General features: G+C 37.2%; 1 protein-coding gene across 2 annotated transcripts in view; it reads left to right on the top strand.

Annotated features, from left to right (window-relative positions):
- Positions 1-12,057, top strand: part of LOC110458003 (arf-GAP with SH3 domain, ANK repeat and PH domain-containing protein 2-like) — a 79,294-nt gene that overhangs the window by 13,938 nt on the left and 53,299 nt on the right. For both annotated transcript variants that reach the window (XM_021509525.1, XM_021509524.1), the window contains exon 2: positions 6,803-6,875. In XM_021509525.1, coding sequence (XP_021365200.1) covers positions 6,803-6,875 — 73 coding nt within the window. The remainder of the gene's footprint in view (positions 1-6,802; positions 6,876-12,057) is intronic.

Genomic DNA, 12,057 nt, shown 5'->3' with positions numbered 1-12,057 from the left:
TTTCACATTAAGTACTGTACTAGTAAATATGTGAAATGACAAACTCACTTTGAAGGTTGGCTTTCATACACATCAGTATTAAGTTTAGATCAAAAGTTAACTCAAGGTGCATTTACTGTAACATGACTCGATCAAACAGATTAGAGGAAAGAAGAGAAAAGATCGAACTGACAAAGAACTAATGAAGATGGTACAAAGGTGGGCGCCAAGATCCCTCTGGGATCTCTTGTTTTTGTTGTGGAATTTTCGAACCCACTGGCACGCTAACACCCAGACCAACAATAGTGATTAATACGAGCTAATATAAGTTGTTTCATAATTGGTGTAAAATTAATAAACTTTATATTCAATATATTATTCGACATATTCCAACCTACCCAGATCATCGCTGATTTCAAGAGAAATTTCAGTTGTTACACGATGTCTGTGTATATAGTACGTAGTCTCCCAACAGTTTGATTGTTTTGTCAGTCGAAAACCCAACTTGATCAAGTACTGCACTTTATACAGGATGGTAGGTGCACTAGCTTCCTGTTTATTAGGCTTGAGCAAGGAAATCCAATTTACTTTGGGGCTGACTAGATTAAATAGCATTTCGTAGGCTTATTAGATATTGATTGTACCGGAAAAGGCACATAATTTTCATCTTTGAAATTGTCTAACACCTTGAGTATATTTCCTAAGCTATTACCTAGGTCCACAAAAGATCTGGTCGGGTCCAAAGCAGGGCTGAACTGGTACTAAGGGATATTAACATCTTAGAACTGAATGGGTCTGGATATGGGGAAGGCAATGTGCATTGTACATCTATAGTAAATATTTTAAATGTTATAACAAAGCATTACACAATAGTATTCCAGTCCTGCTTTGTCGAAATCTCTGATGGAATTGAGTATGAAGCTGGATAGTTTTGGAAGGTCTACAGTTGTGACAAATGTAACAAAGTACCGTACATACTGTACAATAGGTTTACAAACTTGTGGATTATCTATAACAGTGTCTATACTCAAATCCTGAAAACAGGCCACTGAACTTGTTTATTATGGTACAGTTACAACAAATGTATAAAAGAAATGTGATATGCTATAAAAAAGAAAACAATTAGAAAATTGATTCCATGGGGTATATCCTAACTGCCACAAATCTGTGTCCATGAAGCATGCTTCAGTGATAGCTCTGACACCAGACTGTTATTTGACTTAGTGCCAACCTGAAGTTAATATGAATAAAAATATATTAAATGTACTATAACAGAACCTTGACAGCCTGTTTCCTGTTTGGTATCTAAACCCAACCAGGAGGATTTTAGAAGCAATTTCCGTTATGAGAGCCGGGGTTATGATATGACTACCTTATCAAGGCCTATGAATGGAACTAGTTTTATCTCATCACAACCTGTTGTAGTTTTTTTCAGACAAATTTGAGGTGTATGGTTTTCAGCTATTTGTATGGACAGATGGTTATTATCTGTGTAAGGTCTGGGCTGTATCATATTGTCAAACAAGTCACGGATAATTCTGCAGATCAAGGGTCTCTTGTGATTTGTATGATTTACTTTAACTTGGAAGTTCATACAGTCAGGGGTGGTGTTATAGGTGAGTTAGCTCCCCTACTTTGCATGAGTTACTCCCCTTTTAATTTAAGATTTCAAACAGCGAGGGGTTAAGGTTGTGATGTAAACTTTATTATTATGCATCAGTTATGAAACAAGTTATTTCAATTGATATCAATCACATTTGTTGGCCTCGATGGAAGCACACAGGGGGGTTGTTCATGCAGGAGGAAACCGGAGTACCCGGAGAAAAAAATAACATTTTCGGGCAGATGCCTGATACCTTTTCACGTCCAACCAGGGAGTCTTTGTGAAAGGCGAATGCCCTTACTCTTATTCACTGCGCTACCAAAACACTCGCCAAACGCCTATGATGAGTTATCTTTCCTGATTGTAGACACCAGCTACTGCCGCTGTGGGCAGTGAAATATATATTCCCTGATTTTCCTGAGTTACTGCACCTTTTTGTGGAAATTAAAACAACCAGGGACAGTTTTATAGATGAGTTATCACCTGATTTCCATGAGTATTGCCCCTGTCAGTTGCACATAAGTGAGCTTGCCCCTGTCAGTTGCACTTAAGTGAGCTTGCCCCTGTCAGTTGCAATTAAGTGAGCTTGCCCCTGTCAGCTGTACTTATAAGTGAGCTTGCCCCTGTCAGTTGCACTTAAGTGAGCTTGCCCCTGTCAGTTGCACTTAAGTGAGCTTACCCCTGTCAGTTGCACTTAGTGAGCTTGCCCCTGTCAGTTGCACTTAAGTGAACTTGCCCCTGTCAGTTGCACTTAAGTGAGCTTGCCCCTGTTAGTTGCACTTAAGTGAGCTTGCCCCTGTCAGTTGCACTTATAAGTGAGCTTGCCCCTGTCAGTTGCACTTTAGAGAGCTTGCCCCTGTCAGTTGCACTTATAAGTGAGCTTGCCCCTGTCAGTTGCACTTGTAAGTGAGCTTGCCCCTGTCAGTTGCTCTTAAGTGAGCTTGCCCCTGTTAGTTGCACTTAAGTGAGATTGCCCCTGTCAGTTGCACTTATATGTGAGCTTGCCCCTGTCAGTTGCTCTTAAGTGAGCTTGCCCCTGTCATTTGCACTTAAGTGAGCTTGCCCCTGTCAGTTGCACTTAAGTGAGCTTCAAAACAACCTGGTGATAGCTTCATCATGAATTGACATTTTTTTATGCTATTAGGATGATCTAAATCTTGTACAGGATACAGTTTCACACACATGTTGTCAAATTTGAGAACCACTCCGGGGTCCCTGGTTATGTAACAGTCTTCTGTGATAAGTACCTTTTGACAGTCTCCGGATATTCCCTCCATAGCTCACTTCCTGATCGTACTTACTGGTAATAGCCAGGCCTACTACATTGACATAATATACTGTTTATATAAGTATACAGCTAAAACACACTCATACTGGCACAATAAAACTGACTAAAATGCAATAATAATAATTTGAGGTTCCTATATACCACTTTATCACAACCAAATTTGTAGGTTATTATCGGTAGTTGCAATGACAAACATAGCTCTGTAAATGCCATTTCCCAGTTGTTGACATAATGATTATTATGATATCACAATGGTGCGTAAGGTTGGATATCACTGGAACCTGATAAGAGATGTCTTTTCTTTTTTTTTTTCTTTTTCTTTTTTTTAATAGTTGATAATTATGAAGATTTCATTGAACCAAGAGATTATGCCGTCCTCCTATGGTGGTTTAGCTGTTCAAGTGTTGACACGAGGAAATTGTACGATAACATTTGTTGTACATGATAATGACCCTTTTTACAGAATCATTCACTCAAAGCATTGTAAATGTAATGGATGCGTAAATAACATTAAAATCCCAACACTAAATCTCAGATACATTGCATCAGCTTTAAAACACCACAAGATAACCTTACCATGAAATGGCACCAAAGTTTCGGAACACACTCAAATTTTCCATTTCATCCTTTTAGTTTTAAATTGGCAATTTTGCTGTCCAGATGTATGTGTTATTTACTGTAATGATTTAGCATTCTTATCTTGATTGTTTGATTATAAAAGCATTTAGTTTAAAAGTATTTTATGGAATAATCTAACACGTTGATTGCATACGAACTCCGATATGATTTCAGAGGGGTTGGGAAACCGGTTAAAAACATACCCCTGCTTGTTGGTTTGGTATCACACGCTCAGATTGTCACAGTTTGTCAAAATTCTCAGGGGTATTTTTCAGGTTGTGAATATTTTGAAACCTCCACAAAATACAAGCACCACATATGTACATGGTACATCTCATCCTCGACATCCAGGGGTTTCGCTCACTTTCGCTCTCTTCACCCTTCATCCTCGACATCCAGGGGTTTCGCTCACTTTCGCTCTCTTCACCCTTCATCCTCGATATCCAGGGGTTACACTCACTTTCGCTCTCTTCACCCCTCATCCTCGATATCCAGGGGTTACACTCACTTTCGCTTTCTACACCCTTGGAATATGTCATAGCAAAATTGAAGGCACGCGGCTAGCTATTTGCTCGGTGTCAGGTAAAAAAAACCTGACCAATCACTAGGCTGATACTTGTCCTTTAAAGATTACAAAGGAGAGATGCCCGACTTCAAAGCCAGTCAATTTTTACCGTTATGCGACCGCGAGTGATCTTGAAGCCCAAAAAACCCCTCTGGATCCGCCACTGCAATGTACGTATTATTGTATGTGTAGATAGTAAAACTGTGGTATCACATATTTCCAAACTGATGAATCTTATTGAAGATACAGTATCCATCTATTGGCAGCAACTTAACATTGCTATTAAGATATTATTACTAGTAACCTTTTCACCACTGTAGACCATAATGGACTCATCCAGATCAATGCATGGCAGAGTCTACTATTTAGTTAGGTAGGGTGAAAGAGTTAACTCATTGAGTGCATTGTATGCAGCTTTGTTCTGACTGCCCTTATTTGGGTGTCCAGTAGTATTGTAGTATAACAATATGTCCGATCTAGCTTTCCTCGCTATGAGGCAAGAAAAAATCAAACATCTTACTGACCTCTCTAAATAGTGTCTGGTGATAGACAGGTTTAATTTTCTGAATAACTGCCATATTAATGACATGCCTTTGTTATATATATATGTGGTTAAGCCTAGATTGCTCGCAATGATCGGCTGCCAAATGTCAGACTATAAGTTGGTGATTTCTTTGGGTTTTTACCTCAATCCCACTCAAATGATTTGAGGAAGAATTAAAGTCAATAATTAATAAAACGTTGATGAAATGATGCTAAGATGGAATATAAAATTGAAAAAAATCAAATCTTTCATTACGAATGCTAAAACACCAATGTGAGTTTTTAGTTGGCCATAAACATAAAATTAAATGAGTTCAATTTATGTAAGGAATGTTTTAAAATATTTTGATGGGTGTCATTGAGCCAGAGTAAAGAGCGTTCCAGTCGGTATCATTCCAACATGGGTATAGTCCTGTACATAGATGTTCAAGGTATCACCAAAAATAGGTGTTAGTTGACACAACTCTTATAGAATGTGTCGGCCCCAGATCTGGATAGTTGACACATTTCTTATACAATGTGTCAGCCCCAGATCTGGATAGTTGACACATTTCTTATACAATGTGTCGGCCCCAGATCTGGATAGTTGACACATTTCTTATACAATGTGTTGGCCCCAGATCTGGATAGTTGACACATTTCTTATACAATGTGTTGGCCCCAGATCTGGATATCTTAAAATGTCCAAATGTTTTCTTGTGCTTTGGTGAATGTTGAAAACCTATACCATATTGATATAGTTACTGGAAGAAAATTTTTGATTTAAATATTTTGAATTCTCTGTTAATCACCCTCTTATAGTGGTTAAATGATCTCTTATTGACAAAAGACTAACACGGAATCAACATATTTATACGATGATCCACTCAATGTTTTAGTAGGGGGCAACATTCACATGCTATAGAAGCTTGTTACACACAATTGCGAGTTATCTGTCAAATGATCAACATATGGTTTTCACTAATTAGTAAATCTTGAAATGTATGTTTTCTTTTTGGTGCAGTTCTTAATTTATTTGGTATCCATTTATCTCATATGTTTCAGCAATGTCATAGGTACACATAGCTATTTTAGCTTACAACCACATACATCAAAACTCTTGCTGTTTATGTTTTTTAAAAGAGATTTCTTGTTACCTTATTCATAAGGACATTTCACTTGGTGTGTATGTCTTATGTGTGATAATGTTGGCGTGATATATATAAGTAATCAACATGATGTATAACCATGAATGAATGTTGATACAAAAGTTGATATCACATTTTCAAATGATGCTTTTTGTGAACAGTTCATTTAATGTTAAGTGACAATATAAGGCTTCATTCTTAATTTACGGTGAAAACATACAATTTCTGAATCTTTTTGTAGTTCTGTTACAGTGCAGTTGTAAATTGGTGTAGAGAAATACAATGAACATTCTCTAAATAGATGTTTTCCAATTTGAATTTGAACCTACGCAATTTCTCCTGTTCATTGTGATCTGACGGGGATTGTCGATTGTGCGTCTGTAGGAAGTTTTACTTGGTCACATTCGCATGAGTCAGTTAGTTTGCTGGCGCTGCAGAACATTTCTTTGATTACAAAAAATTTAGAGCAAACTAAATGTCGACGAGATTCAACAGAAATCTATCAGGTTTGTTTGACCTCTATCAAGGTCACCAAGACTTGGTATTGCTTGAAGGACTAATTAAGTAGCTGTGTCTGCCAGTACTGGCGGATTTGGTGGCAAAAATCAAATAAAATGCAAATCAAAATCTGAGCCATGTATGCTTACTGTTACAAAAATTGTGTGGGTACAGATATAACAATGTTTGCTTACAGAAAATGGTGATGAGGGTGTGCTTAAACGGGAACAGTGTTTTATGGTACACTGAAACAAATCAATGAGTAATTGCCCACAACTGGTTTGATTTAAATTCGCTGAAACCCGTTAAGTAGGCATCATCCTCGTCAATGACACAGTTATGTATTTGTTGGTGATGTTAAATTGGTGCTATGACTTTTTTGCAGAGTTATGTCCCTTTTTATACAGGTTTGATGTCAAGTTTCAGAAACCCACTGTCTGTTAGGTTTAATTTAATATAATTTGAAACATCAACTTTGCAATAAGTTCAGCTTGAATCTTCGAAGTTCGATTCATAGACTTTGACTGTATGTTTTACTGAAAACCTGTATTTATATGAGTTTCTGTTTTATGTATTTCCAGAAGCTGGACATGGACAGAAGTGGACTAAACAAAATGAAGAAGTCAATAAAAGCTCTGTACAACTCTGTAAAACGTAAGAATTTCTATTATTTTCAACATGACACTGCCCAGTGCTCAAAGTCGAAGGTCAAGGACGACCTCCATAGTTGTAGGGATTTTCTTACAACAGGTGCAGGTTCCTTAACTCATTTACCCCTGAAGACACCGTTGAACCCTTCCATTCAAAGACTGGAATAACCCATTATGAAATTTCAGGGGTGAACATTTTTTGTTGTTGTTGTTGATATTTTTTTATTTTTTTTTGCAATGTATGGTATAATTACAATCAAACATTTCATATCATATATTCATACCTCACACGACTCAGATATACTCTTACTTTCATCAGTTGATATACTTGACGCCAGTACATGTAATGGTACACATGTACACATATATTGCCTTAACAAGTGAACAAGTTAATGTTGCATGTATTTGTGTTTAAAGTAGTACTATTGCTGGGTTGTTTTTGAGGTTTTTGCTATGGGAAGTAACATCATTAAGACTGAATCTGGTAGATATGGATAAATCTAGCAGGCAGAGATTTAATGGCGTTGAAGGGTGACGAGGCGAGTTGAGGGTTGAAGAATTGCTAAAGTTAGGTTTTCTTAAAATAAAACACATGAATTATTGGTTTGATGGATAGTAGAAGCAGGCGAAACCTTTCAATTAATACTGGGGCTAGACTCTTCAAAGTATAACTTCTTCACTTAGTAGGCGTAAGGTTTGGTTTAGAACCTCTGGCAGAAGGTCAAAGTACCGATTACACACTCGTGATTTCTGTCTCGTATCAAGGGTATCATGTACTACCATCACCCGCCATCACTGTGTAGTATACTCAATTATGATCATATAATTATATATAATCTTCCTCAATTTAAGGCTCATTAAAAAAACACCCACTTGATCATTTACTTGATGATTGAGCAGGTTATAAATATGTATAATGTACCATCCAATATATAATGTACTGTCCAATATATAATGTACCATCCAATATATAATGTACCATCCAATATATAATGTACCGTCCAATGTATAATGTACCGTCCAATATATAATGTACCATCCAATGTATAATGTACCGTCCAATGTATAATGTACCGTCCAATGTATAATGTACCGTCCAATGTATAATGTACCATCCATTGTATAATGTACCATCCAGTATATAATGTACGATCCATTATATAATGTACCATCCAATATATAATGTACCATCCAATGTATAATGTACTGTCCAATGTATAATGTACCATCCAATGTATAATGTTCCATCCAGTATATAATGTACCATCCAGTATATAATGTACCATCCAGTATATAATGTACCGTCCAATGTACAATGTACCATCCAGTATATAATGTACCATCCAATGTATAATGTACCATCCAATGTATAATGTCCCATCCAATGTATAATGTACCGTCCAATGTATAATGTACCGTCCAATGTATAATGTACCGTCCAATGTATAATGTCCCATCCAGTATATAATGTCCCATCCAGTATATAATGTCCCATCCAGTATATAATGTCCCGTCCAATGTACAATGTCCCATCCAGTATATAATGTCCCATCCAGTATATAATGTCCCGTCCAATGTACAATGTCCCATCCAGTATATAATGTCCCATCCAATGTATAATGTACCATCCTGTATAATGTACCATCCAATATATAATGTACCATCCATTGTATAATGTACCATCCAATGTATAATATCCCATCCAATATATAATGTACCATCCAATATATAATGTACCATCCAATCGATTCAACAACCTCTGAAAAAAACTATTTTGTAGCACCTTATCAAGATAATGTCACTATTTATATATATATATTATTTTTTTATGAAAACAGCTTTTTTCTGTTGATTAAAATAGTGTCAGATAATTACCTCATTCCCAATGTAAAATGAGCATTCTATTTCCAAAACGGACCTCCCAATCAGTAACCTATTCTTTTAGCCCACCATCAGATGCCGTTCAAATCACCCTTCTGTGGTCCGTGGTCTGTCTGTCTGTCCGTCGTCTGTCCTTAAACAATTCTTGTTATCGCTATTTCTCAGAAAGTACAGGAGGGATCTTTCTCAAATTCCATATGAAGGTTCCCCTTGGTTTGTAATTGTGCATCTTCAGATGCTTTTTAGACTGATCAGATAAACGAAATGGCCGACAGGCGGAAATCTTGAATTTTGACAGTGAACGTTTGTTATTGCTATTTCTCAGGAAATTCTGGTGGGATCTTTCTCAAATTTTGTGTGTAGGCTCCCCTTGGTCTATAGTTGTGCACTTTTGCAACTGATCATATAAACAGTATGGCCGAAAGGCAGCCATCTTGGATTTTGATTGGGAATGTTTGTTATCGCTATTTCCCAGGAAGTTCTGCAGGGATCTTTCTCAAATTTGCTATGTAGGTTCCCCTTAGTCTGTAGTTGTGCATGTTTGCTTTGGAGGGTGATCATAAAAACAAGATGGCCACAGGAAGTTCTCATGAGATCTTTCTGATATTGTAATGATCAGATCTATTTCTCTTACATTTCAAGAACTCTACTAGTAAGTATGTGAAACAATGCATTTACTGTTTATATGACTTGATCAAACAGATAAGAGAAAAGAAGAGAAAATATCAAACTGACATAAACCAATGAAGATGTTACAATGGTGGACGCCAAGATCCCTTGCGGATCTCTTGTTTGAATTTCATCCAAAACTAAATTATGACCTTAGGAAACTAGGTTTTGAATAGGGCTTGGTATGTAAGAAGACTAAAAGTCAAATTTAAATAAATAAGTGAATATCCATCCCCCCAAAAATAGCTTTGATACATCTTGCAAGTTCTAAATTGTTGCGACTGTGCACGCTGCATTAATGTGTGTATATGGGAATAACAAAGAAATAAGGGACTAGGACCTGTGTGTGTTACATCTGATAGGTGTGGATTGATTCCTCTGTCTGCTAGCTAAATCCTACTCGACACAGATCAAGTCATTATATATTAATTATAGACTTCTATCCAAGAGTTGGGGGAAAATCCTTCAGGGATCTATACCTGGAGTTCTTCCAAAATTGATGGAATTCCATATTGACTAATTAGGTAACACTATAGGAAGACAAAGTCTGTATTCTATTTATGTTGTTGGAAAGTCTTCACAGACACATTGTGCTATATATAGATGTCAATTATATAATCTGTATACAGGTAATATGAGTTCACATTTTCTGCCTGTATTTCATATGTCCCTAGTTGAATGCAATGGAAATGTGAATATACAGGCAACTAATACAGCCCAGTGATAGCTGATAGAGACTATTAAACTACTGGTGTAGAGATTCATCATTGTTCAATTTAATTATAATTAATTTGGTTTAATTTAATTTTCTATTGTTCTGTTACAAACAATAAACAGCATCTACCACATCAAGTTAAAATAATCAAATCAAGCCACAGTTATATAGAGAACAGAACAATAGATATAATCAAATCTGGCCACAGTTATATAGAGAACAGAACAATAGATATAATCAAACCTAGCCACAGTTATATAGAACAGAACAATACATATAATCAAATCTAGCCACAGTTATATAGAGAACAGACCAATAAATATAATCAAATCTAGCCACAGTTATAGAGAACAGAAAAATAAATATAATCAAATCTAGCCACAGTTACATAGAGAACAGAACAATAGATATAATCAAAGCTAGCCACAGTTATATAGAACAGAACAATAGATATAATCAAATCTGGCCACAGTTATATAGAGAACAGAACAATAAGTATAATCAAATCTAGCCACAGTTATATAGAACGGAACAATAAATATAATCAAATCTAGCCACAGTTATAGAGAACAGAAAAATAAATATAATCAAATCTAGCCACAGTTATAGAGAACAGAAAAATAAATATAATCAAATCTAGCCACAGTTATATAGAGAACAGAACAATATATATAATCAAATCTAGCCACAGTTATAGAGAACAGAAAAATAAATATAATCAAATCTAGCCACAGTTACATAGAGAACAGAACAATAGATATAATCAAATCTGGCCACAGTTATATAGAGAACAGAACAATAGAGATAATCAAATCTAGCCACAGTTATAGAGAACAGAAAAATAAATATAATCAAATCTAGCCACAGTTACATAGAGAACAGAACAATAGATATAATCAAATCTGGCCACAGTTATATAGAGAACAGAACAATAAATATAATCAAATCAAGCCACAGTTATATAGAGAACAGAACAATATGATTGCTTACAGATGATGGTGATTCTGCATCTTGTGACATACTTGACTTGTAGTCCGTCACTGCTGTCATTCTAGTCGCGAAGCCTCATTTGACGTCATCAGGTGATGGCCAGCCCTCTTCGGATGTTTCGACCCTTAATCACTACATCCTCCGGCTGGTGGGTCCGTAGTGGGGGCCAAACCACTACTCGTCTATGTCGGCTTCCACATCGGCTCTTCTCGTTTGTGCCATAGCCAGCACGATGCTCTCTCTGCAACTTCTCCCAATCGTCTGATGGCAATTGTTAGCTCTTGCCCTCCCAGTGAGTCCTATTGACTGTAGTGTCCTCCACACTGACTGTGCGGGGAAACCTCTACAGCCAACCTCCACTGGAAAGAGCCATACTGTCCATCCTCTGCTCCTGCACTTTTCCATCAGCTCATCATACTTGGCTTTCTTCCTCTCGTGAGCTTCCTCGCAGCCTTCCTCCCATGGTACGGTGAGCTCTATGGCGATGAGGTGTCTGGATTGCTCTGTCCAGATTACCATGTCAGGCCTCAGTGTTGTTTCCACTATTCCTGGAAACACAAGCTTCCTGTCAAGGTCAACCTTCATCTCCCATGTTGACGCCCGTTCAAAGATGGATGAGGTGCTTCGAGGCTTCACTGTGGCTTTCTCCCCTGGTTTCACAAACTTGATACCAGCCTGGTTTGTTCTTACACCAGTTCTTTTCTTCCTTCTCTCCACTTCAAGGATATCCGCTAGGACCCGCAAGACGTTGTCGTGCCTCCATCGGTATCTACCCTGTCGTAGTGCTTCTTTGCAACCAGACAAGATATGAGCCATTGTTCCTCTTCCTCCGCATAGCTTGCAGCAAGGATCCTCCGTCAATCCCCACTGATGCAGGTTAACAGGAGATGGTAGCGTGTCATACACGGATCGTAGCAGAAATGATATCCGG

The sequence above is a fragment of the Mizuhopecten yessoensis genome, unplaced genomic scaffold (assembly GCF_002113885.1).
Source record: "Mizuhopecten yessoensis strain PY_sf001 unplaced genomic scaffold, ASM211388v2 scaffold9399, whole genome shotgun sequence".
Taxonomy (NCBI): domain Eukaryota; kingdom Metazoa; phylum Mollusca; class Bivalvia; order Pectinida; family Pectinidae; genus Mizuhopecten; species Mizuhopecten yessoensis.
The sequence above is the reverse complement of the archived record's forward strand: the minus strand, read 5'-3'. Positions and strand labels throughout refer to the sequence as shown.